The sequence below is a fragment of the Oncorhynchus gorbuscha genome, linkage group LG16 (genome assembly GCF_021184085.1).
Source record: "Oncorhynchus gorbuscha isolate QuinsamMale2020 ecotype Even-year linkage group LG16, OgorEven_v1.0, whole genome shotgun sequence".
NCBI classification, from domain to species: Eukaryota; Metazoa; Chordata; class Actinopteri; order Salmoniformes; family Salmonidae; genus Oncorhynchus; species Oncorhynchus gorbuscha.
In genome coordinates, this window is record NC_060188.1 from 32,575,186 (window position 1) to 32,598,778 (window position 23,593).

General features: G+C 41.0%; 2 protein-coding genes across 19 annotated transcripts in view; one reads left to right on the plus strand and one right to left on the minus strand.

Moving 5' to 3' along the window:
- Window positions 1–4,573, plus strand: part of pbx4 (pre-B-cell leukemia transcription factor 4) — a 50,359-nt gene extending 45,786 nt beyond the window's left edge. For 3 of the 5 annotated variants that reach the window (XM_046304312.1, XM_046304313.1, XM_046304314.1), the window contains 2 exons: window positions 839–925; window positions 1,119–4,573. In XM_046304312.1, coding sequence (XP_046160268.1) covers window positions 839–925; window positions 1,119–1,448 — 417 coding nt within the window. In that variant the 3' untranslated portion in view covers window positions 1,449–4,573. The remainder of the gene's footprint in view (window positions 1–838; window positions 926–1,118) is intronic. The other 2 variants (XM_046304315.1, XM_046304316.1) reach the window with 1 other exon arrangement.
- On the minus strand, window positions 3,474–19,923 carry lpar2a (lysophosphatidic acid receptor 2a). Of its 14 annotated transcripts, XM_046304335.1 has the most exons (9): window positions 18,955–19,043; window positions 13,308–13,397; window positions 13,171–13,209; window positions 11,551–11,657; window positions 11,104–11,410; window positions 10,692–10,809; window positions 10,333–10,484; window positions 9,839–10,017; window positions 9,162–9,527 (listed from the first exon to the last, which is right to left on the minus strand). In XM_046304335.1, the coding sequence occupies exons 5-9, from the start codon at window positions 11,403–11,405 to the stop codon at window positions 9,166–9,168; spliced, it is 1,113 nt and encodes a 370-aa protein (XP_046160291.1). In that variant the 5' UTR covers window positions 11,406–11,410; window positions 11,551–11,657; window positions 13,171–13,209; window positions 13,308–13,397; window positions 18,955–19,043; the 3' UTR covers window positions 9,162–9,165. The 14 variants fall into 14 exon arrangements, with proteins under 14 accessions (XP_046160300.1, XP_046160301.1, XP_046160291.1 ...); XM_046304336.1 differs by lacking the exon at window positions 13,308–13,397 and having other exon boundaries at window positions 18,955–19,064; XM_046304344.1 differs by lacking the exons at window positions 13,171–13,209; window positions 13,308–13,397; window positions 18,955–19,043 and adding an exon at window positions 3,474–5,473 and having other exon boundaries at window positions 9,265–9,527; window positions 11,551–11,863.
- Between the last annotated feature and the right edge of the window lie 3,670 nt (window positions 19,924–23,593).

Below are 23,593 nucleotides of genomic sequence, written 5' to 3' on the forward strand. Positions count from 1 at the left end.
AACAGCCTGAGGTTAGCCTGGACGGTCAGTGGTTGAGGGAAATTCCTCAGTTGCATTTCCTTGACTCTGCTGTGTCCGCATCCTTCTCAAAACCCATTGGAGGAGAATGTCAGAGGGGCGAGACCGCTGGCTTTCTCGTTCAATAGGTTTTGAGAAGGTGGAGAGAGGACACGAATGCAATTGAGATTCTCCCTGACTAACCGGATGGTAGGCAGCATTTTCTGCATTCCATCAGTGATGACTGAGAATACAACATCGTGATATTTAAATTAGGTAGAAATCATTTCATCTCATCAATACAGGAGCATTAGATATTGGCTTGTAATGTTAGAACTGTGATAGCAGAGAGGCAGATGAATAGTGTATGAACCCAAAGTCAGGGTTGTACAGAGAAGTATGCAGAGGTTAGCTCGTAGAGAACCAGCAGTCCAAACCAAGAGCCATGCTGCTTTTGCATTGACCGATACAGCAGAGGTTTGTGGAAGCTTTAAAGTTCCTTTAATTCCCCCCTGTGTTTGTGTGAGACTATGCCCTGATTGATGTGTATCTATGTGTTTGTGTGTGTATGCCAGACCCGGGTTCAAATAGTATGTTATCTTCCAAACACTTTTCCTGCACTTGATTGAGCTTGTGTGGCACAACGGAACCAAGCCCGTGCCAATTAAATGCGCTCAAAGTATTTGAAAGGAAACAAATCCTTTTTGAACCCAGGTCGTGTGTGTGTGTTCTTCGATCCTTGTGGGGAACTAAACTCCCCACAAGAATAGTAAAACAAGGAAAATGTGTGTATATGTGCATGCATCTCGTAGCTGATGGCGCCTGTCTTGTCTCCGTCCAGGTGGATACCCTGCACCATGTTACACGCCTGACGGCAGGCTATGAGGAGCTGACCACTAGCGCCCTCTACGCCCCACACCGTCTCGACGTGAGTCAAACCTCCTTTTATTTAGACCTAAAGAAATGCATGCCTATCAACAAAGTAATTGTAGTCCAGGTATTTAGAGCATTTCACACATGGATTTTACCAGGGTCACAACATGCCTATATTAAAAAGTCTAACAAAACTGGCTGCCCAAATTGACATCTTTTATTTTTCTCTCCTGGTTCTTGCCTTCTAGACTAGCAACAGCTGGCAGGACAACACCCAACCCTCCTGTGTCACTTCTCCACCAGCCCCCCCCCTGGCAGTGTCCACTCTGACACCTCCAACTGAGGCACCCCTCTTCCTCCACCCCAGAGACCTCTTTCTTTTGGGATATGCTCGGACTACCCACTTACCCCCCCCCCATCCTCCTTCCTGCCTACCTCTCCACTACCGGTCCGGACTGGGCAGGCGCTGTGTATACACACACTTCTGTGGACTGTTAAGATGGACAAGTGAACAGAAGGCATTTACCTTTCACACTAGAGAAATTCTGGAGGCTCGTTTTTGTCTTCATATTGAATGAGGAGACTGACTGGCGCCTGATCATGACTTCCCCCTCGCTGCCTCCAGGACCTTTGACCTTTGGGGAACTACTAACCCAACCTGGCTGTGTAGAGCAGGTGATGATCACTGTCTGTACATTACCTGTGTAAATGCTCATGTCAACTCCACACAGTGTTCACAGCCTGTCCATTACCTATCCCTTGTGAGGTTCTGGTGTTGACGCGTGTGATAGTGGTCACACACTCTCTGGCGATACGGATCACAAGACGAGCTCTGCTCACCTTGCTTGTACCAAAGTGATGTCCTCTCTCCTCCTACCCCAACCTGATAGTTTTCACCCCCCCTTCTGTTCCTCTGAGAACCAACTGGTAACACAAAGACACCGTTGTTGTTTCTCCCTTCTTTTAGGTTTGAGCGAGTGCTTTATAGGTCAGATATGCACACACCACCCACTTTTACAACCCCTCGTATGGAACGTGGACACAGATCTGTCGAGCACAAACTTTTGCACCTTTTTACAGGTGCCGTCTACCTGGTGACAGTAGTACTGGGGAGTTGAGCATACAGTTGGCCTGAGGGCAGGACTGAAGATGGAGTGGGGAAATGAGCGATCCTCTTTAGTCCTCCAGAGGTCGTTTCTATTGCGTCCCCCTTCGGTTAGTCATCAAAAGTTATCGACTCTTTTGTAGGCGTTTACTTTCCTCTGTCAACTACTTTTAGTTGATTGTAGCCTTTTTCTTTCTAATGTTGTTTCACAAAGAAATGCACCAGCCACCAAATAAACAGTTTGTTTATAGAACTTAAATGTGGTGTTGAGACGGTGGAATGAAATGCGTTTTGGGGCAGAGAGATGGCTATTTCATTGGGGGGACAAAATGTGACATGAAAATATTTGTGACCGTCTTCCAATGCATGTCGGCTTTTTAGGTGTTCAGTGATGGCGCTCATTTAAATATTCAAGTTATTTAGCTTCTTCACTTTTGTTTTCTCAAAGACACAGACCAAAAAGGAGTAATGCTGTATGTACAGAGTTTCTTAGATGTTTCAATCGGGATGGCTTAATTGAACACAGCCCAGCCTTGCCGTATTCATTAGGAACGGAACTGGCTGAAGTGGAGGGACTTACCTGAATTTGTCCAAGAAATGTATTTTTTCTTTTGTTGCCATTGCTAAACATTTTTGCTACGGTACAAAACGTTTCACTTTCGGTGTACACTAATGAATAGGACCCTGGGTTTATACTCTACCAAATGGTCTCTGTCTGGATCAGAACTTTCCTGGGGGCGTGCACCGAAGTGCGTGAAGTCAGAGGTTATGGAGTACATTCAGCCTTTACATATTTTTTTTTATCAGTTAGTCTGTGGTATATTTAACAACTGTGGCCTCCCCACTAGCAGGGTATTGTTCAGTAGGGTGAAAATATTTTTAAAACGAGTGATACGGGTAGATGCTACTACCTGAACTTATCCAATAGGAATACGTGTTTTTGGTTGCAAACCGTTTTGCTACGTTGTGCCCTACTGAACAGGACTCGGGTGGAAGTCCCCGGTCCAGACAGGGCTTAAACTCTCATCTACTCATAATAATCTGTCTTGCTCACAGGCCACACTACAACTTTGCATTGTACCAAAAATACCAGTTATCAAGATGATTATATTTCACACACAAAAGTTGGTGAATAAAAAGTTCTGTTTTGGGGTAGAGGGAATTGTATTTGTACTTATCTTTTTATGGTGTTGTCTGGCCTCATGTCGTTTAAGTTTGGGGTTATATATGGGGGGGCTGTTTGTCTGTCACACCAGTGCTAAAGAATTGATTGTATTGTTGCTGTGGAGACGACAGAGCATCGTTGCTGTAGAGAGCACCTGTTCCATGGGAAGGCATGTTTTCTCCCTTTACTCCATCTCAGAATCTGCTGGTAAAAAAATGGATCCTATTGGTTTAGCTCTATGATTTGGCCAATCAGCAAGGGCTTTACTCTGTTAACTGTTACCAAAAAGGTACCACTGGTTTTATTACGATAAACAAGGTAGTCTTCAGTTTCTCTGATTTCATTTCATTTTATTTTCATTCAGCTTAAAATTGTTATTTACAATCATACATCAACTGTTAAAAGTACCGGGCATTTTGATAAAGGACAAACTATATATTAAACAGATATACATACATCGTTACAGAGACCTCTTATATTGTATTACCCAAATTAGTGTCATTGTTTACTGTTATTATAAACATTTCATATAGCTTATTATATCTTACCACTACTACACCAAATTAGTCTTGTCTTTTTCTACCAGTCGTAAATGGATGTCACTGTACAGATTGTGGAATGTTCGTTTCTCTTTTTATAAACCCTCTGCTTTATTTTTGGGTGAGTTGCCTGATTGTTTGGTCTTTAATGTTCTGAGGTTGGGGTCAAGTTAACTATTTTTTGAATGATTATTTGCCTATTTTAACTTGGTCTTTTTGTTAATTGGGGTTATGGGTATTGTAGTTTTGTTTGGTACTGTGTGAATTCTAATTGGAACTTCTGTGAAACCGCATTTTAGCAATAACCGCTGAATTAATGCCAGCGCCATTGCTGGCCATCTTGCTAGCATATACCGTGAATGCATTTAATCAGCCCTTACCTCAACTGGGGAACAAAGTATCTCACATTTTTTAGAAATCCCTTAACCATTTAACTTCGGCCATTTTGTCTGGATTGACCCTTCTTTTTTTTCTCCAAGTATTTTATACTAACGATACAGTTAAACGTAAAAATGGAGCTATTCCTATACAGGTTGAGCCAATAGTGAGTCACCTACTGTAGGATTCTACCACAGAATATTATATCTGCGACCGTAGAATTCCACAGCACCAAATCAAACGATACATTAAACCCTTTTAATGTGTCACTTTGTTTTGTTAGTATCTTTGTATATTGCTCCCTCTTCTTCGTCCCCTTGTATTTTAAATACCCCCTCTCGTCTCTACCTCTGTCTCTTGTATATAAAACCCCACTGTTTCAAGACCTGCGAGTCTGTACGAACTTATTTTATACCTCAACTTTAGAATTGTTCTAGAACGAGTAAAAAGAATGACAAGTTGTAGTGTTCCTTATTAGAAGAAAAAAAATGAATAAAATAATTGTGCTTTTCATTATTTGGGGTTGGTTTTTATTTTTATGATTAGTCATATCTATGCACTTGTGACATTTTAAACAAAAATGACACCCTTTGATGGTTTTACACAGTTGAAGTTTACATAAACCTTAGCCAAATACATTTAAACTCCGTTTTTCATAATTGAAACCCGCCTCTGTAGCTAAGTTGGTAACGTATATAGTGCATGGAGCTTGCGATGCCAGGGTTGTGGGTTCGATTCACAGGACCACCCGTACGCAAAATGTATGCATGATCGAATGTCATGCAGTTTCATTTCTAGTAAATAGTGAAAGGGTGATTTTCAGCTTAAATTCCAGGCTTCCCTATATCCCCATGCTGGTATTTTTAAAGCATCTCATGGCTCGTTATGTTTCACATAATTGTACTGTGGCACATGGAGGTAGTCTTTCCCTAGACAGTTTGGCTGTTTCTGAATATCTCAGTATTAGTGTAACGCATCTATATAAACAAAACATACTGTAACAAACAAGCATCCCAAAATGTACACATGAGTATGGCGTCATAAATAACCATATTGTCCAGTGCTTGTCCATTGTCCTCCTGTTTCAACCCCACTAACAGCTTTATTCTATCTGTATCACGGAAGTTCAGCGTAACAGTGATTTAAATTTAAACGCAAGGTTCCCGCATTAGCAGAGACTCATTCACAGTTAACGCTGCATATTGTCAATCGGAAATCACCTTGCAATTTGTAACGCTTCAGCGACAGATTGAATAGAGGCCTAAATTTACGAGTGGTTGTAGATCTTAATGTCCATGGTGTCAATATGATTGAATCCAGCTGTCAGGGTGAAGAGGCTTGTCACCACTCTGTCTTTATCAGTTGGAGGGCAGTAAAGTTGGCTTTCTCTGATTTTACTTCACAACCATTATCTACCTGTGGGGAGCAGACACACAATATCGTCTTTACTATTGAACAATATCAATTGTATAGTAACCTCTGCGTTCAGAAAGTATTCATACCCATTGACTTAGTCCACATTTTGTGTTACAGCCTGAATTCAATCTTTTGTTAAACCAATCTGCAGTACACACACCCATAATGAAGGGCCCGATTCTGATTTAGGAAAGTAGGCCTTTCTTACGCACGCCTTTCCTTTTCTCAGTAGTTGGTATTCAGACTTACCTTATGAAAAGGTGCCTTTGCAGGTGTGGTTCCCTTCCGCGCGCTGAGTAAATAATTCAACCGCTAAAAACCCTTCCACTTTCGAGCCAATATTTCTCGGTGAGTTTATTCAATAATCCATTTGAATATGGTGTACTATTCTAGTTAGAATTGTGTCCGATTAAGGCAGCCCAACTGATTCAGAAGGGTTGGGTTAAATGCGGGAGACACATTGTTGTTCAACTGACTAGGTATCCCCTATCCTTTGTTTCTGCACCAATTGAGAGAGTGTCAGTGTTTTGAAATCGACCAATGTAATTAAACAGAATGATAATATAGGCAAGACCACGAAGGGAAATAACTAAATTGGCAGTTGAATGTGTTATTAGGCCTATGGCAAGTGGTTAACACTTATGATAGAAATAGGAAAGCAAAAAAGACAGTATCTCTGCATCATTTAAATGCTGCATAATGGCACAGTATTTCATCAACTTTACTGTGGTAAAGTTGACATCTCCAGCAGTAAGGTAAAATATCTAAAACAAGTATATTAAATTCTCTTATCCAAAACTGAACTCATTTACCTAGCTCTTATCAAGTTGTAAATTAGTGCATGAATGGTGTTATTTTTATCTGAAAAAAAATGAAGTACATGCTTTTTCTACTTCATTCATAGTTTCCTCACAGGTAAAGGTGGTGGAATTAAGTGAAGGTCAGAATATGGCGTATCTGTAGACGCACCTCTGCCACACCTTCATTTATTTGATCTCAACCCAAAACGAATAGCACACTATTCTAAATGCTTAAATTCAAAATCAGAATATGCATTAAAAGGGCATTCCGTTCCATTTACGTGCTCTTAATTTTTTTGAAATTATAGCAAATGTATTGAAAGTGAAATCACATTTACATAAGTATTCACACCCCCAAGTCAAAACTTTGTAGAACCAACCAGATTTGAGTTGACTTGGGTATGTCTTATCAGCTTCGGCACATCTGGATTTGGGGATTTTCTCCAGCTCTTAAGATACTGAACAAAAATATAGACGCAACATGCAACAATTTCAAAGATTTTACTGAGTTACAGGTCATAAGGCAATCCATCAAATTCATTAGGCCCAAGTCTATGGATTTCACATTACAGGAAATACAGATATGCAACAACAACAAAGTAGAGGCCGTGAGTCAGTAAACTAGTTCGTATCTGGTGTGACCTCCATTTGCCTCACGTAGCGTGACATGTCCTTCGCATAGAGTTGATCAGGTTGTTGATTGTGGCCTGTGGAATGTTGTCCCACATCTCTTCACTGCCTGTGTGAAGTTGCTGGATATTGGGCGGGAACTGGAACATGCTGTCGTACACGTCGATCCAGAACATCCCATACGTGCTCAATGGGCGACATGTCTGACCTGAGTATGCAGGCTATGGAAGAACTGGGATACTCCAGGAATTGTGTACAGATCCTTGCGACATGGGGCTGTGCATTATCATGCTGATGATGGCAGATGAATGGCATGACAGGATCTCGTCACGGTATCTCTGTGCATTTAAATTGCCATCGATAAAATACGATTGTTTGTTGTCCGTAGTTTATGCCTCTATATCACGCCACCAATGGCACTCTTTTCACAGCTTTGACATCAGCAAACCACACACCATACATGGGGGTCTGTGGTTGAGGCCCATTGAACGTACTGCCAAATTCTCTAAAATGGAGGCGGCTTATGGTAGAAAAATGAACAATTATCTGGTGGACATTCCTGCCGCCATCATGCCAATTGCAAGCTCCCTCAACTTTAGACATCTGTGGCATTGTGTGGTGTGACAAAACTGCACATTTTAGAGTGGCATTTTATTGTCCCCAGCGCAAGGTGCACCTGTGTAATGACCATGCTGTTTAAACAGCTTATTGGTATGCCACACCTGTCAGGTGGATGAATTATCTTGCCGAAAAGAAGAAATGCTCACTAACAGGGATGTAAACAAAATGTGTGCAAAACATAGTCGAGAAAAGCTTTTTGTGAGTATAGAACATTTCTGGGATCTTTTATTTCAGCTTTACATGTTGCATTTATATTTTTCTTCAGTGATGTGGAGCGACAGTGAACAGCAATTTATGTCTTTACACAGATTTAATGGGATACAAGTCAAGGCTAAGGGTGGCTACTTTGAGATTCTTCAAATATAAAATAGATTATGATTTATTTAATACTTTTTTGGTTACTACATGATTCCATATGTTATTTCATAGTTTTGATGTCTTCACTATTATTCTACAATGTAGAAAATGGTAAAAATGAAAAACTCTGGAATGGGTAGGTGTGTCAACTTTTGACTGGTACTGTATGTAAATTGAATATGTACTTAATTTAATACATTTGCTAAAATTTCTTCACTGTCATTATGGGGTATTGTGTAGATGGGTCAGAACAAAACATTTAATACATTTTGAATTCAGACTAATGTAACCGATGTGAAATGGCTAGCTAGTTAGCGTTTAAAAATTGGTGCCGTCACTCGCTCGGAGACCTTAAAGTAGTGGTTCCCCTTGGGTAACGATGCTTTGTCGGTGTCAATTGTCTATGTGTGCAGATGGTCCCTGGTTCGAGCGAGGGGAAGGACGAAAGTTATACTGTTACACTAACACAACAAAACGTGAAATAAGTCAAGGGCTATGAATCATTTATATAGATATATCCTGTACATTTTTTTATTGTTGATACTTTCTGAAGGCACTGTATCTCTGCGTAGAGGCAGACACACAATATTGCTCAATATCATAAATAATTGTTCAAAGATAGCGGCACGCTGGGACAGACACAAGCGTTAGGTTAAAGTCTAAAGGGAGAAGCAAAGGTGAAAGATGAAGAGGCACGAGATAAGGCAGGAAATTAGAGTCACCATTTAAATATATTTGGAATACAAAGCTCTCAAATATGTGTTCTCTTTCAGAAATCATGTAATGATGGCAGACAACATCTATTTTGTCACAACGGAGCCCCTTAAAAAAAATCCAAACCAACGCATTCTTGAGAGAATATTACACAATGGTTTTGCTGTAAGTGAAGGTCTCTCGGTCTAAAGTTTGTTCTCCCTCAGGAAAAGGAAAGGTATTCAAATTTTGTGGGAAAAAAGTTGCAGAAGAACACCAAGCAGAGAGAGCAGATACAAGCATAGCACCACATCCACCAACTAAACAGATATTCCCATCAAATAATCCATTGGAATAAGTAGTTGGAATATGTGTCAGTCAGTCAAAAGTTCAAGCCAGAGCCGTTTGGGGTAAAGAAAAAGATTATTGGTCAACCCCTTGCCAGTACCAGCTTCTGAATTATTGTAAGAAATTAAAATCTAGGTGAAACACACTGAAGGACAGAAACTAAAGAGGAAATGTGTCATGTGAGCCAGAATGGTAAATCGTTGTGAAGTAAAAGCACATTTTTAGATGTTGGAGAACAGTCCTTCAATACAGTTGAGAAGGAGGTAAGGAGATAGGATGCCAGGAATCACAGGATTGTTTTTGTTGAAAGAGCTGACCTGTAATCTTTCTGTGGTAACTTACCTCTGGTTGCAGTGTGTTGAACTCCACAGGGGACTGCTCCCCCTGGTGTTCAGAGCTCCTCCTACACAGGCAGCACAGGATACACTTAAAGGTCCTTCTCATCTCCTCGTCCCGGAAGGAGTAGATAATAGGGTTAACCAGGGAGTTACACTCAGCCAGGATCAGACAGTACTTCTCATAGGTCAAGGCATGGCTGTCTTTACCCATGATCCCATCTAGCAACAGAGTCATCAGGCCCGGTGTCCAACAAATGACAAACACGCCTAGGGAGAGAAGGGAAGCCAAGGAGGAAAACATGAGAGGACATGCCATAGCCATTCCATTCACGTGTCAATTAAAACAAACCATTATGTTCCCCATAACCTTACAATCGTATGTATGTTTTAGAGAGATGCATTGATCTGGAAAAAGGTTAAGTACCTTTTAGCAATGAGTAAGTTATAAGTAGGGATGGAAATTATTTGAGAATAGAAACAGTCAAATAAAATGGCACGATTGTTGAACAGTATTAGTTTCCATAGCATCACATCCTCTTGGAAGTGTACGTTCCAGGCCAGTTCCAGATCCCACTCACCCAGTACAATAGAGATAGTCTTCATGAGGTTAAAGACAGTCTCGTTGTGCCTCAGATGGTGGGAGCTGTGCTGAGACATCCGTTTACCCTTACGTCTCACGTAGACATAGATGCGTGCGTACACAGCCACCATGACAGAAAAGGTGAGCAGGTTGAGAGACGCCCAGAAGATCATATACCTGGAGAAGAAAAGACTTTTGTCCTTTGCTTTAAACCCAATATCCTGAGACACACACACATTGAAAGCCGAGGTCAGCCAGCCACACTGCAGAAGCACCCTTGCAGCAGATCTAGGCTAGGGCACAACGGCAGGAGATGGCATCTAGGATACTTGGGACGCCAACAAACCTCAAGTCCATTTGCCAGCACACTCTCGACCAGGGGTCGTACGTATCAAGCATCTCAGAGTAGGACTGTTGATTTAGGATCAGCTTTGCCCTTTAAATAACATTATATAGGACAAGGGGGACCTGATCCTAGACCTAGCTGGTTACCTGCGGCTGTAGAGCGGGGCGATGACGGAGCAGTCGCTAAGCTGGCACTCACAGTTCCACCCCATGGAAGGGACCAGCCCCATGATGATAGACACTGCCCAGATACATACGATCAGCAGCACCACCCGCCGTTTGGTCATCTTGCTGTGCAGCTGCATAATCATAATAAAAATAAAACGTATAACACAGCACATACAGGGACCGCAAATCATTGTACGTGATTTTTAAAAAATGTAAAAAATACAAATAGAGTAGAATGATAAAAACAAGTACAAACACATAAGATACAAAAAGAACAGCCAGACTCACTTAAAGGAAAAGGCTTTGGAGTCTGTTAGAGTAGTTAGTATTTTTTTTACCTGCATGGTAATTATGGTCTGGTGACGCTCCACCGCCACAGCCAGCAGGTTGGCCACAGACGCCGTCAGGCTCATGTCCACCAGAGCATTCCTAATGAACCATTGCTGCTTGGACAGCCTGAAGAAGAAGAAGATTCCTCTGTCGTCAACTGTCACAGAGACACTGAGATTAGTATGTCTTTTATCCAAACCCACTCGAGACACACACACACACACACACACACTCACACACACATACATTACAAACACCTACTGAGAAGTTGGAAGTCACGGTCAGCCACAGTGTAGTGCCCGTAGAGCAGTTGAGGGTTAAATTTGCTGAAGGGCACAACGGCAGGTATCTAGGATACTGATTCGAACCAGTGACCCTCTGGTTACCGACCCGGTCTCTCTAGACTACTGTCCGCCCTACCTGATGGTCCAGGGTCCTGTGTTGAGCACGAGGTTGGTGTAGGCCAAGCCGGCGAACAGGTCCGCAGCGGCCATGTTGGCTAGCAGGAAGTAGATGGGGAAGTGGAAGCGTCGGTTGATCAAGATGGCCGCCATCACCATTATGTTGGACAGGATCATAATGAGGCAGATGGTCAGGCCCAGGACCACTACCACACAGTCCCTGACACGCCAGTGTCTGCTGATCTCCTTACCTACGAAATCGTAGAAGAAGGTGACGTTGTGGCTGTAGTCGCACGCGTTTCCCCTGCCACTGCTCTCCATGGCGGCTGGAGACAGAGACAGAATAGAATTCGGTAAAAGTAGGTGTGAGGCCCTTGGCTCCGCTAGGAGTTGACAGGAATAAGTCAAGTCAAATGAAGCTCTTCTCTGTATGGCATTACTTTGCCCATTCATAGATGCTAACTACCTTGAGCGCCTTTTGATGAACGTATCTTGGGTGACTTTTGTTGAGAGCCCCGATGCTTGCTCTAAACGTTAACATGGATCGCTTGCGGTACGGTCTTGGAAACCTATCTTTCATAACAATAAAATAAAAGGCTATATTACTACATATAGGATTAGTCTTTATAACCCTTTATAGGGTTATTTTAGAGTTAGTCTTCCCACACGGACATACAGTTGAAGTCGGAAGTTCACATACACTTAGGTTGGAGTCATTAAAACTCGTTTTACAACCACTCACATTTCTTGTTAACAAACTATAGTTTTGGCAAGTTGGTTAGGACATCTACTTTGTGCATGACAAGTCATTTTTCCAAAAATTGTTTACAGACAGATTATTTCACTTAAAATTCACTATACCACAATCCAGTGGGTCAGAAGTTTACATACATTAAATTGACTGTGCCTTTAAACAGCAAGGAAGAAGCCACTGCTCCAAAACCGCCATAAAAAAAGCCAGACTATGGTTTGCAACTGCACATGGGGACAAAGATCGTACTTTTTGGAGAAATGTCCTCTGGTCTGATGAAACTAAAATAGAACTGTTTGGCTATAATGACCATCGTTATGTTTGGAGGAAAAAGGGGTGAGGCCTTTAAGCCGAAGAACACCATCCCAACCATGAAGCACGGGGGTCAATATCATGTTGTGGGGGTACTTTGCTGTAGGAGGGACTGGTGCACTTCACAAAATAGATGGCATCATGAGAATAAAAATTATGTGGATAAATTGAAGCAACATCTAAAGACATCAGTCAGGAAGTTAAAGCTTGGTTGCAAATGGGTCTTCCAAATGGACAATGACCCCAAGCATACTTCCAAAGTTGTGGAAAAATGGCTTACGGACAACAAAGTCAAGGTATTGGAGTGACCATCACAAAGCCCTGACCTCAATCCTATAGAACATTTGTGGCCAGAACTGAAAAAAACACGTGCGAGCAAGGAGGCCTACAAACCTGACTCAGTTACACCAGCTCTGTCAGGAGGAATGGGCCAACATTCACCCAATTTATTGTGGGAAGCTTGTGGAAGGCTAACCAAAACATTTGACCCAAGTTAAACAATTTAAAGGCAATGCTACCAAATACTTATCGAGTGTATGTAAACTTCTGACCCACTGGGAATGTGATGAAATAAATAAAAGCTGAAATAAATCACTCTCACATTTCACATTCTTAAAATAAAGTGGTGATCCTAACTGACCTAAAACAGGGAATTTCTACTGGGATTAAATGCCAGGAAATGTGAAAAAAATGTGGCTAAGGTGTATGTAAACTTCCGACTTCAACTGTATATATATTAGTCTTTGTGGTTAAGCCCTAGCTGTTTCAAGAGTGTGCTTGGAGGCTAGGTCGGAGTCAGACCAAAACTTGATAAAGAGAAGTAACCACTGTCTGGTATTGACATTTTGATTTTGTGTGACAGTGGACAATGCTAATGAATTCAGAAAAAAATACTGTACTAGGTTACCTTAAGGTAACCTCAGCATATTGCTGTATACATACATTGACATAGGTGATCATACCACTAGGGAGTGATGACATGTATAAAATCAGCTGTGCTTTTAGGTGCGGTGTAGAACTTACTGTGAAACATACGTGCTGTGTTTCCATCGTCACTTCTGTCTGCAATTGCATTAATAAAGGTTTGATTGATTTACTTAAAGAAGATATTGTCTGACTGCTGATTTCACCAATAAGCCAATGATTGACAAGGAACCTACCTCGACAATACCCTAGACCCACTCCAATTCGCATACCACCCCAACAGATCCACAGAAGACGCAATCACACTCCACACTGCCCTTTGCCACCTGGACAAAAGGAACACCCGTGAGAATGCTGTTCATTGACTACTGCCCAGCGTTCAACACCATAGTGCCCACGAAGCTCATCCCTAAGCTAGAGCTATTAAACACCTTCCTCTGCAACTGGATCCTGAACTTCCTGACGGGCCACCCCCAGGTGGTAAGGGTAGGCAACAACACATCTGCCACGCTGAATTTCAACACTGGGGCCCCTCAGGGGTTGTGTACTTAGTCTCCTCCTGTACTCCCTGTTCACCCACGACTGCATGGCCAAACGACCAACACCATTAAGTTTGCTGACGACACAACAGTGTCACCGATAACGATGAGACAGCCTATAAGGAGGTCAGTGAACTGGCAGTGTGGTGCCAGGACAACAACCTCTGCCTCAACGTGATCAAGACAAAGGAGCTGATCGTGGACTACAGGAACAGGCGGGCTGAACAGGCCCCCATTAACATCAACGGGGATGTAGTGGAGCAGGTTGAGAGCTTCAAGTTCCTTGGTGTCCACATCACCAGCGAACTATCATGGTCCAAACACACCAAGACAGTCGTGAAGAACAAAACATTTTCCACCTCAGGAGACTGAAAATATTCTGGGTCCCCAGATCCTCAAAAAGTTACACAGCTGCACCATCTAGAGCATCCTGACCGGTTGCATCACCGCCTGGTATAGTAACTGCTCGGCATCTGACCGTAAGGCGCTACAGAGGGTAGTGCGTATGGCCCAGTACATCACTGGGGCCAAGCTTTCACAAAGAACTAACATCAACAACATGCATGAGTCTTTCATGGTTGAGGAGAAATGTACTACTTCTCTTCTAGTCTTTTTAAGAAACATGTTGAAAATGCCAAACGACTTGAATAATCTATTTGCATACACTTCAAAATAGACACACAGTACCAGTCAAAAGTATACCTACTCAAAGATTTTTCTTTATTTGTACTGTTTTCTACATTGTAGAATAATAGTGAAGACATCAAATCTATGAAAGAACACATATGGAATCATGTAGTAACCAAAAAAAAGTGTTAAATCAAAACATATTTTATATTTGAGATTCTTCAAAGTAGCCACCCTTTGCCTTGATGACAGCTTTGCACACTTTTGACATTCTCCCAACCAGCTTCGTGAGGTAGTCACCTGGAATGCATTTCAATTAACAGGTGTGCCTTGTTAAAAGTTCATTTGTGGAATTTCCTTCCTTAATATGTTTGAGCCAATCAGTTGTGTTGTGACAAATAGCCCTATTTGCTAAAAGACAAAGTCCATATTATGGCAAGAACAGCTCAAATAAGCAAAGAGTAACAGTCCATCATTACTTTAATACATGAATGTAAGTCAATACAGAAAATGTCAAGAACTTTGAAAGTTTCTTCAAGTGCAGTCGCATAAACCATCAAGCGCTATGATGAAACTGGCTCTCATGAGGGCCGCCACAGGAAAGGAAGACCCAGAGTTAGCTATACTACAGAGGATAAGTTCATTAGAGTTAACAGCCTCGTAAATTGCAGCCCAAATAAAGTAACAGACGAATCTCAACATCAACTGTTCAGAGGAGACTGTGTGAATCAGGCCTCAAATTGTGCAAAGAAACCACTATTAAAGGATACAAATAATAAGAAGTGACTTGCTTGGGCCAAGAAACATGAGCAATGGACATTAGACTGGTGGAAATCTGTCCTTTGGTCTGATGAGTCCAAATTTGAGATTTCTGGTTCCAACTGTTGTCTTTGTGAGACACAGAGTAGGTGAACGGATGACCTCTGCATGTGTGGTTTCCACCGTGAAGCATGGAGGAGGTGTGATGGTGCTTTGCTGGTGACACGGTCTGTGACGTATTTAGAATTCAAGGCACACTTAACCAGCATGGCTACCACAGCATTCTGCAGCGATTCGCCATCCCATCTGGTTTGGGCTCAGTGGGACTATAATTTGTTTTTCAACAGGACAATGACCTAACACACCTGTAGCTGTGTAAGGGCTATTTGATCAAGAAAGCGAGTGATGGAGTGCTACATCAGATGACCTGGCCTCAACCCAATTGAGATGGTTTGGACAGCAGCGTGAGGAAAAACAGCCAACAAGTGCTCAGCATATGTGGGAACTCTTTCAAGACTGTTGGAAAAGCATTCCAGGTGAAGCTAGTTGAGAGAATGCCAAGATTGTGCAAAGCATAGCTACTTTGAAGAATATAAAATATATTTTGATTTGTTTAACACTGTTTTGGTTACTACATGTGCTATTTTATGGTTTGTGTCTTCACTATTATTCTACAATGTAGAAAATAGTTTTTTTTTTTATAAAGAAAAAACATTGAATTGGTAGGTGCGTCCAAACTTTTGACTGGTACTGTACATACCCCACCAGACACGCCACTATGGGTTTCTTCACCATACCCAAAACAAAAACAGAACTCATGCATCCCTCAGTTATGTAATGCTCTGCCACCAGAGGTTAGTCAGGCAAAAAGCAAGTTTCGCTTTAGAAAACAGATTAAAGAAAACAGTGTATCACAATGCCTATCCTCTTTCTAAAGTTCTAATTTAACTATACTGTGTACATAGGAATAAGAATATGTATATGTACATTGGAATAGTGTGTAAATTGTAATTTTGTTGTCGCTTGGTGTCTTTCCAATTTATAACTCTTATTTTATATATAGAATTTCATGTAATATCTTATGTTGTTCTCGTTTATAACTGTTCTGTACTTTGTCATGCACTTGTATGTTTATGTGGTCCCCAGAAAGAGTAGCTGCTGCATGTACAGTGACTAGTTTAAATCCTAATAACTAACTGTAGTGAACTATAGTCTATTCTACTGAACTATACTTTTATTTACTGTACTGTCCAAACTTCCGTCCAGACCGGACCAAATTTGAACCAATCATCAACGTCTATGCTAGAGCATATAAGGCTGGGGTATCAACAACTCAAAGTTGGTGTTAGTGGGAGTGACCATAGAATTCTATGGGAGTAAAACCTACCGAGTAAAGTATTTGTCATCACTTCATTTTAGTGAATCACACGAGTGCAAGGCGTGGCTCTGTGCTGGTGTGCTAATGTACTGGGAGGGTTAAGGGGAAGGGTTTGTGGGAGATGATTGGTTGGCCGATTAAGCCGGAAGTGTCTGCGTACAAGATTAATGTTTGTGCCAAATGAAGGCCGGTTCAGATGTCTGTGGACGTTGAAATCAAAGCCAGGGTTCATTTGTCCAGAATTTTTACTCTTGCTTTGTCCAGACGACAGAAAGAAAACAGTTATCAGAGGAAAGGAGGACAGTGGCCAGTGAGCCAATTGTGGTTTGTGACTACTTTGATTTCCTATTGTAGCCAATTAAATTGCAGAACTTCCGTTAACAATTTTTTGCAAATCTGTTACCAATTTGGTAATAATTCATAATCAAAATGAATATCCGTAAAAACACTAACTAATTGATAGGTCTACCTTTACTTGTTACTTCTGTAAACGTTCATTATTTTCCCTCATGAGGAATATCTTAAAGATAGGTGGGTTTTTTGTAACGGAATTTCAAGACACCAGGCAATGTTTCTTAAACTTACAGAAGGCAGAAAAAATATCATGAACTAAATGTAAGTGTTGATAACTTGGCAGGGGTATTTTATTTTTTTCACCTTTATTTAACCAGGTAGGCTAGTTGAGAACAGGTTCTCATTTGTCTCATGTCTAATACATTAAGACTTTTTCTGGTAGATATTTTCTAAACCCCTTTTTCATCTGACAATAAATCAAAGCCTTTGCTTATTCTACATTTTTTGAATGTAATATGGTTGAAAAATCTATACATGCCATTGTATTTTTTTTCAAGACTCATAGCTTTCATTTCACACCCAATTTGATATGCTCCTATAAAAACTTTTACATGGAAATGACCACACACATGGTATGGATCTGTGCAAATCTGCTACAGTAACAGGCTTTTTTCTTTGAAAGATTCTTTCTTGCTGATATGAAAGATAAGGTGAAAAACTGTTAAAACATAGCATTGTAATTGCAGTTCACACAGAGCTGTGGCCAAAGCTAACCACTGAAACCACCTACACAGAGCTAGGCACTACTGTTTTCTATTTTTTTAACTAGGCAAGTCAGTTAAGCACAAATTATTATTTCCAATGACAGCCTACCCCGGCCAATTCTGGGCTAATTGTACACCGCCCTATGGGACTACCAATCATGGCCGGATGTGATACAGCCTAGATTCGAACCAGGGACTGCAGTGATGCCTCTTGCACTGAAATGCAGTGCCTTAAACCACTGTGCCACTCGGGAGCCCTATACTAGACACCTTGTGCCAGATGTGATATAGGCTTACTGACAGTAGTTGCCTCCACTGATTCTACCCCCTTAGGCCTATTATGGGACAGTTTCTGCCACTAAAAGGCATGTGTAATCCAGCAGAGTGCAGGTTGAGTGCGTGAACTCAACCTGGTCTCAAAGCATTTCGTATTATTCTGGAACGAAATCCGAGACACTCCTTTTAATAAGATTTTTACATTTGCTATGGTTACATAAGACAGATGGTTACTTAAGTCAAAAACTAAAGGAGGGGAGTTGGTCAGGGTGGATGGGTATAATACGAATGTCTAGCAACCCAAAAGTTGAGAGTTCAAATCTCATCACGAACAACTTTTCAACTACTTGCTACTTTTTAGCTACTTTGGAACTACTTAGCATGTTAGCTAACACTTCCTCTAACCTTAACGATTTTAGCTAACTCTTACCTTTACCCTTTAACCTAACTAAACTTAACCATGACCCTAATCCCTAGCCTAGATAATGATAGCGAGGTAGCCATCTAGCTAAAATTCATAACGTATTGTATGTTAACAAATTCCTAACATATAATACAAATGTAATTTCTAAATAATCATACGAAATGGGTGATGGGCATCCACAAATTAATTCATACCATATGAAATATAACATATACTAAATGCGGATTTATGTACAGAATAATACGAAATGCTCTGACACCAGGTTGCTGAACTGTATTCTAATACTGTGCGTGAATAAACAGATAACTATCTGATCGCTCCGTGCACTGTTGCAAAATAACAATTTGACAGATATCCAGTTTTTCAAGTTAAACTTAGAACATTGTGCAAGACCAAGACACCAATCCTTATAGTTAAGTTTAACATTTTCTTGAACAAAAATAAAAAGGTCTACGTGACATTGTTTTATTCCCTCTTTAAAAATCAGGTGTAAACAAAAGGTACAAGGTACGGTTACAGTAAAACAAGGACTGGAGGTATGCTAGAACTAGAAGAAAATCGGAAAGGTTTACGGAATGACGCCTAGGTCAATTAAGAAGTTTCAGCTTGGTTTTAACTCTTATAACTCTTAAGACAAAACAAGTGCATACTTTTTCAGAATAAATACAGGGACTAGGAGTAGGCTACTGTGATTGTCATACCTGACTACACACAATTTAATCAACGCTGGACCTGAGTTTGTAATTGAATTACCGAACCCCACATTATACACCCAAGAATAATCATGCGTAGGCTTATAATAATAAACATTCGGTTGCTTACCGCTGTTTTAGAACAACGTTTCCCTCCAATATAACCCGAAATGCAATTGATATTGTGAACACTTCCAACAGGTAAATGTACCTTTTCACCCTCAGGGGCCAGGGTTCCGGTCAAAAAGCACGGTTTTGACTGCTCCTACAGTTTTGCTTCGGTACTGCAGACGAACTGACGCCCGGCCCAGAAAGACAAATTCCATACACGGCCACATAAACAAGTCAAATAGCCAATAAGACACCACCTACAGCCAAAGTTAGTAAAGATGTCTAAATTTATGTATATGTAAGTTTTGGAGGCCTGACCAAATTTACATCGACATGTAAAGATCTGTCACACGTTGAAAGCAAGTCTAAAAAGCGCTAGATCTGTTCTATGTGCGCTATTTCTATGCTTCCCTGGGTTTCATTTTTGCATCTTTTACTTTCGATTTTGTACACCAGCTACAAAAACCAATACAATAAATGTTGGTTATTGAAAATATATTTCTCAGCAGTTTAGATGGTACAGCGATACTATAAACTGCATGTTTTATCACATAAACTGAAATTAGACAAACTATTGGAATTTTTGCAAGCAGGAAATGGCAGAGCAATTTCTGCATATTGCACTTTTGACATGTTATATTCATCCAACGTCTGGCATGTGTTAGGATAATGTGATGACGTTGTCGCTGCTCCCTGTGCGCACTGAGTGCTAGTGGTTATGTGATGTTGATCCATAAAAACCGGATGCAACCCGGAAATAAACGGTCCATGTATTGGCAATATGCGAACGTGAGTAGATTTCCTTGGGTTACGGTCAAATCACTTAAGACACACCCTCGTTCACTTACCCTCTCCTTATGCCCTTGGGGGAATCCCCGTCGCCATCTTGGTGGGTGGTCCAAATGATTAGCCAAGCAAGGGAGGTTTGCAACGTAAGCCCCTCAGCCTTCGTTTTTATTCGGCTTTGCGAGTGTACTATTATGTTCACTCCCGGGCCTGAAACTCCCCATAATTCAATTTGCGACGATTGTACATCCGCTAAGAAAAGTCCGCGAAAACTTAAACAACACAGTTGACGAATTTCCAGCCAAGGGTGGTCCATTTAAATCACAAGTGTATATATAAATAATGTAACGACCCTTGGTTTATAAGCGCGGAAATCTACTCTACCGCACGAGCATGCTTTTGCGGCACAGTCGATAGCGCGCTGGACCTCGGGCTCAAAGGTTGAGGGTTCGAAACCTGCTCCCTGCTGTTTCATTACAATAATATACAACAGACAATTGTGCTCGGGGGTACAATGTCAGGACCTTAAGGGACATACATAGAATTCTAAGTGTAACTGCTTTTTGTCTTACAAAAATAAATTGAACTATATTTTAAGGTAAGAAAATGTGGTGTTTTGTTTTTAAATTTGCATATGTGAATGTGGAATTTGGCCAAAATAATAATGAAATTAATGACATAAAATTGTTTAAACTTATTTCTATCGTAGGTAAAGAATCCAAGCAGTAGATCTCTCCACAATAGTGTAAAATCTTCATAAATGTGTTCAATTATAAATCTATTGATCTTGCGACATGAATACAATGCCAAAAAAAAGATGCAACATCGTTTCTGGTACAATTGGAGTTTGTTTTTCATAAACTTCTTCATGTTGGCAGGATCATATTTATGAATAATTTTAAAGGAAAGTTCCTTAATTTTGTTACCAAGTAGATATGTGTGTGGCAACATCCAACATTTTTTCAACAGATAATATCAATAAAACTGTTCCAATAAGGCATGACATAAGATATAGATACAACATCCTGCTGAAACAAGGTTTGCATTGATCGGTTGTTGAATGAACCAAAACAGAAACAAATCTTTCCTACTGATGAGTCAACAGGGTTAACTGAAGGTAGGTTCTGAGGGTCAGGTCTTGACACGTTCCTGAATGATAAAGCAACACCTGAGGGAATGGCATCTAAAACAATTGCAAAATATTTAGGTCTTACAGGGATCTTGTAAAGTGATAACAATTCCTTATAAATAGTTTTTTTTTTAAAGAGTTGACTCACCAATAAGATATTATTTCAGAACCAATATTCTAAAAACAAAGAAATATTTTATACAATATATCCCGATTATTCCATATATATCTGTGTGGAGAAAAATTATGCTTATAAAAGCAGAGTTTCACTGGAACTTGGTCAATATTATAATTGCAAATTAACATGAAGTTAAGGCCACCAAAAGTAGAGAAGACACAAGGAATAACATTTCACATAGAAGTGGGTCTTATTAGGAATTGTTTTATTCAATTGATCTTAAAAGTATCAAGGTAGTAAAGTCCAGAAAATTCAGCCCTCCATACTCATAAGTGTTCATTACAACAGTTGTCATAACGTAATGGGTACGGTTTCTCCACAGAAAGTTGAAAAGCATCTGGTCTATCGCCTTGGTTATTTTACCTTCAAGATATAAAGATAGAGTGCCATATGTTAGTCTAGAGATACCTTCAGCCTTGGTTATTAGGACTCTTCCTATTAAAGATAAGTCCCTCTGTAGCCATTGATTTAGCTTCTTCTGGGCTTTTTTAATAAGAGGGTTAAAATTAAGTAAGCCTCTAGACTTCTGATCCTCAGTAATGTTTTTTTTCTCGCCTTTATTCAACCAGTTAGGCCAGTTGAGAACAAGTTCTCATTTACTCATTTACCTGGCCAAGAAAGCAAAGCAGTGTGACAAAACAACACAGAGTTACACATGGGATAAACAAAAGTACAGTCAATAACAATAGAAACATCTATATACAGTGTGTGCAAATGGAGTAAGGAGGTAAGGCAATAAATAGGCCATAGTAGCAAAGTAATAACAATTTAGCAAATTAACACTGGAGTGATAGATGTGCAGATGATGATGTGCAAGTAGAAACACTGGTGTGCAAAAAAAGTAAATAAAAACAATATGGTAGTTGGATGCGCTATGTACAGCTACAGCGATCGTTGAGCTGCTCAGATAGCTGATGCTTAAAGTTAGTGAGGGAGATAAGTCTCCAACTTCAGTGATTTTTGCGACTCGTTCCAGTCATTGACAGCAGAGAACTGGAAGGAAAGGTGGCCAAAGGAGGTGCTGGCTTTGGGGATGACCAGTGAGATATACCTTCTGGAACGTGTGCTACGGTTGGGGGTTGTTATGGTGACCAGTGAGCTGAGATAAGGTGGAGCATTAAATAGCAAAGACTTATAGATGACCTGGAGCTAGTGGGTCTGGCAACGAATATGTAGCGAGGGTCAGCAGGTCAGTGATCTGTTTGTTAACTTAGCTTTCAACGACTTTGGAAAGGCAGGGCAGGATGGATATAGGTCTGCAGTAGTTTGGATCTGGAGTGTCACCCCTTTTGAAGAGGGGGATGACCGCGGCAACTTTCCAATCTTTAGGAATCTCGGACATAACGAAAGAGAGGTTGAGCAGACTATTTATAGGGGTTGCAACAATGGCGGTGGATAATTTTAGAAAGAGGGTCCAGATTGTCTGGCCCAGCTGATTTGTACGAGTCCAGGTTTTACAGCTATCTAGATTTGGGTGAAGGAGAAGCTGGGGAGGCTCGGGAAAGCAGCTGCGGGGGGTGCTGAGCTGTTGGCTGTGTTGGGGTAGCCAGGATGAAAGCATGGCCAGCCGTAGAGAAATGCTTATTGAAATTCTCGATTATCGTGGATTTATCGGTGGTGACAGTGTTTCCTAGCCTCAGTGCAGTGGGCAGCTGGGAGGAGGTGCTCTTATTCTCCATGGACTTTAGTGTCCAATAACTTTTTGGAGTTAGAGCTGCAGGATGCAAATTTCTGTTTGAAAAAGCTAGCCTTTGCTTTTCTAACTGACTGTGTGTATTGGTTCCCGACTTCCCTGAAAAGTTGCATATCGCGGGGACTATTCAATGCTAGTGCAGTATGACACAGGATGTTTTTGTGCTGGTCAAGGGCAGTCAGGTCTGGAGGGAACCAAGGGCTATATCTGTTCTTAGATGTACATGTTTTGAAAGGGTGCATGCTTATTTAAGATGGTGAGGAAATTCCTTTTAAAGAACAACCAGGCATCCTCTGACGGGATGAGGTCAATATCCTTCCAGGATACCCGGGCCAGGTCGATTAGAAAGGCCTGTTCGCAGAAGTGTTTTAGGGAGCGTTTGACAGTGATGAGGGGTGGTCGTTTGACCGCGGACCCATAACGGACGCAGGCAATGAGGCAGTGATCGCTGAGATCCTGATTTGAAAACAGCAGAGGTGTATTTGGAGGGCTATCAAAATTGGCCGTCTAGTGCGTTGGGGACAGAATGAAAGGAGCAGATTTCTGGGCGTGGTAGCATAACATAGATGCGTATGGTAGGGTGCGGGTACAGTGGAGGTAAACCTAGGCATTGAGTGATGATGCCTAAATATTTAAGTTCTTATTTCACTGGAATACCATAATATGAAAGTGCCACACAATCTTTGACAGCCATGAGTGCACATTTATTAATGTTAAAATATAGACCAGATGCTTTGGAAAAGGATTGTGTCACATTGATTGATATGGGAATCTGACGAGCGTCTTTCAGAAAACATTCCTTTCTCCCTCGCCAATTGCCCTGCAAGTGTATACTCGTCAGACATCATCAGAAGTGTCCACTTAATTTGAGG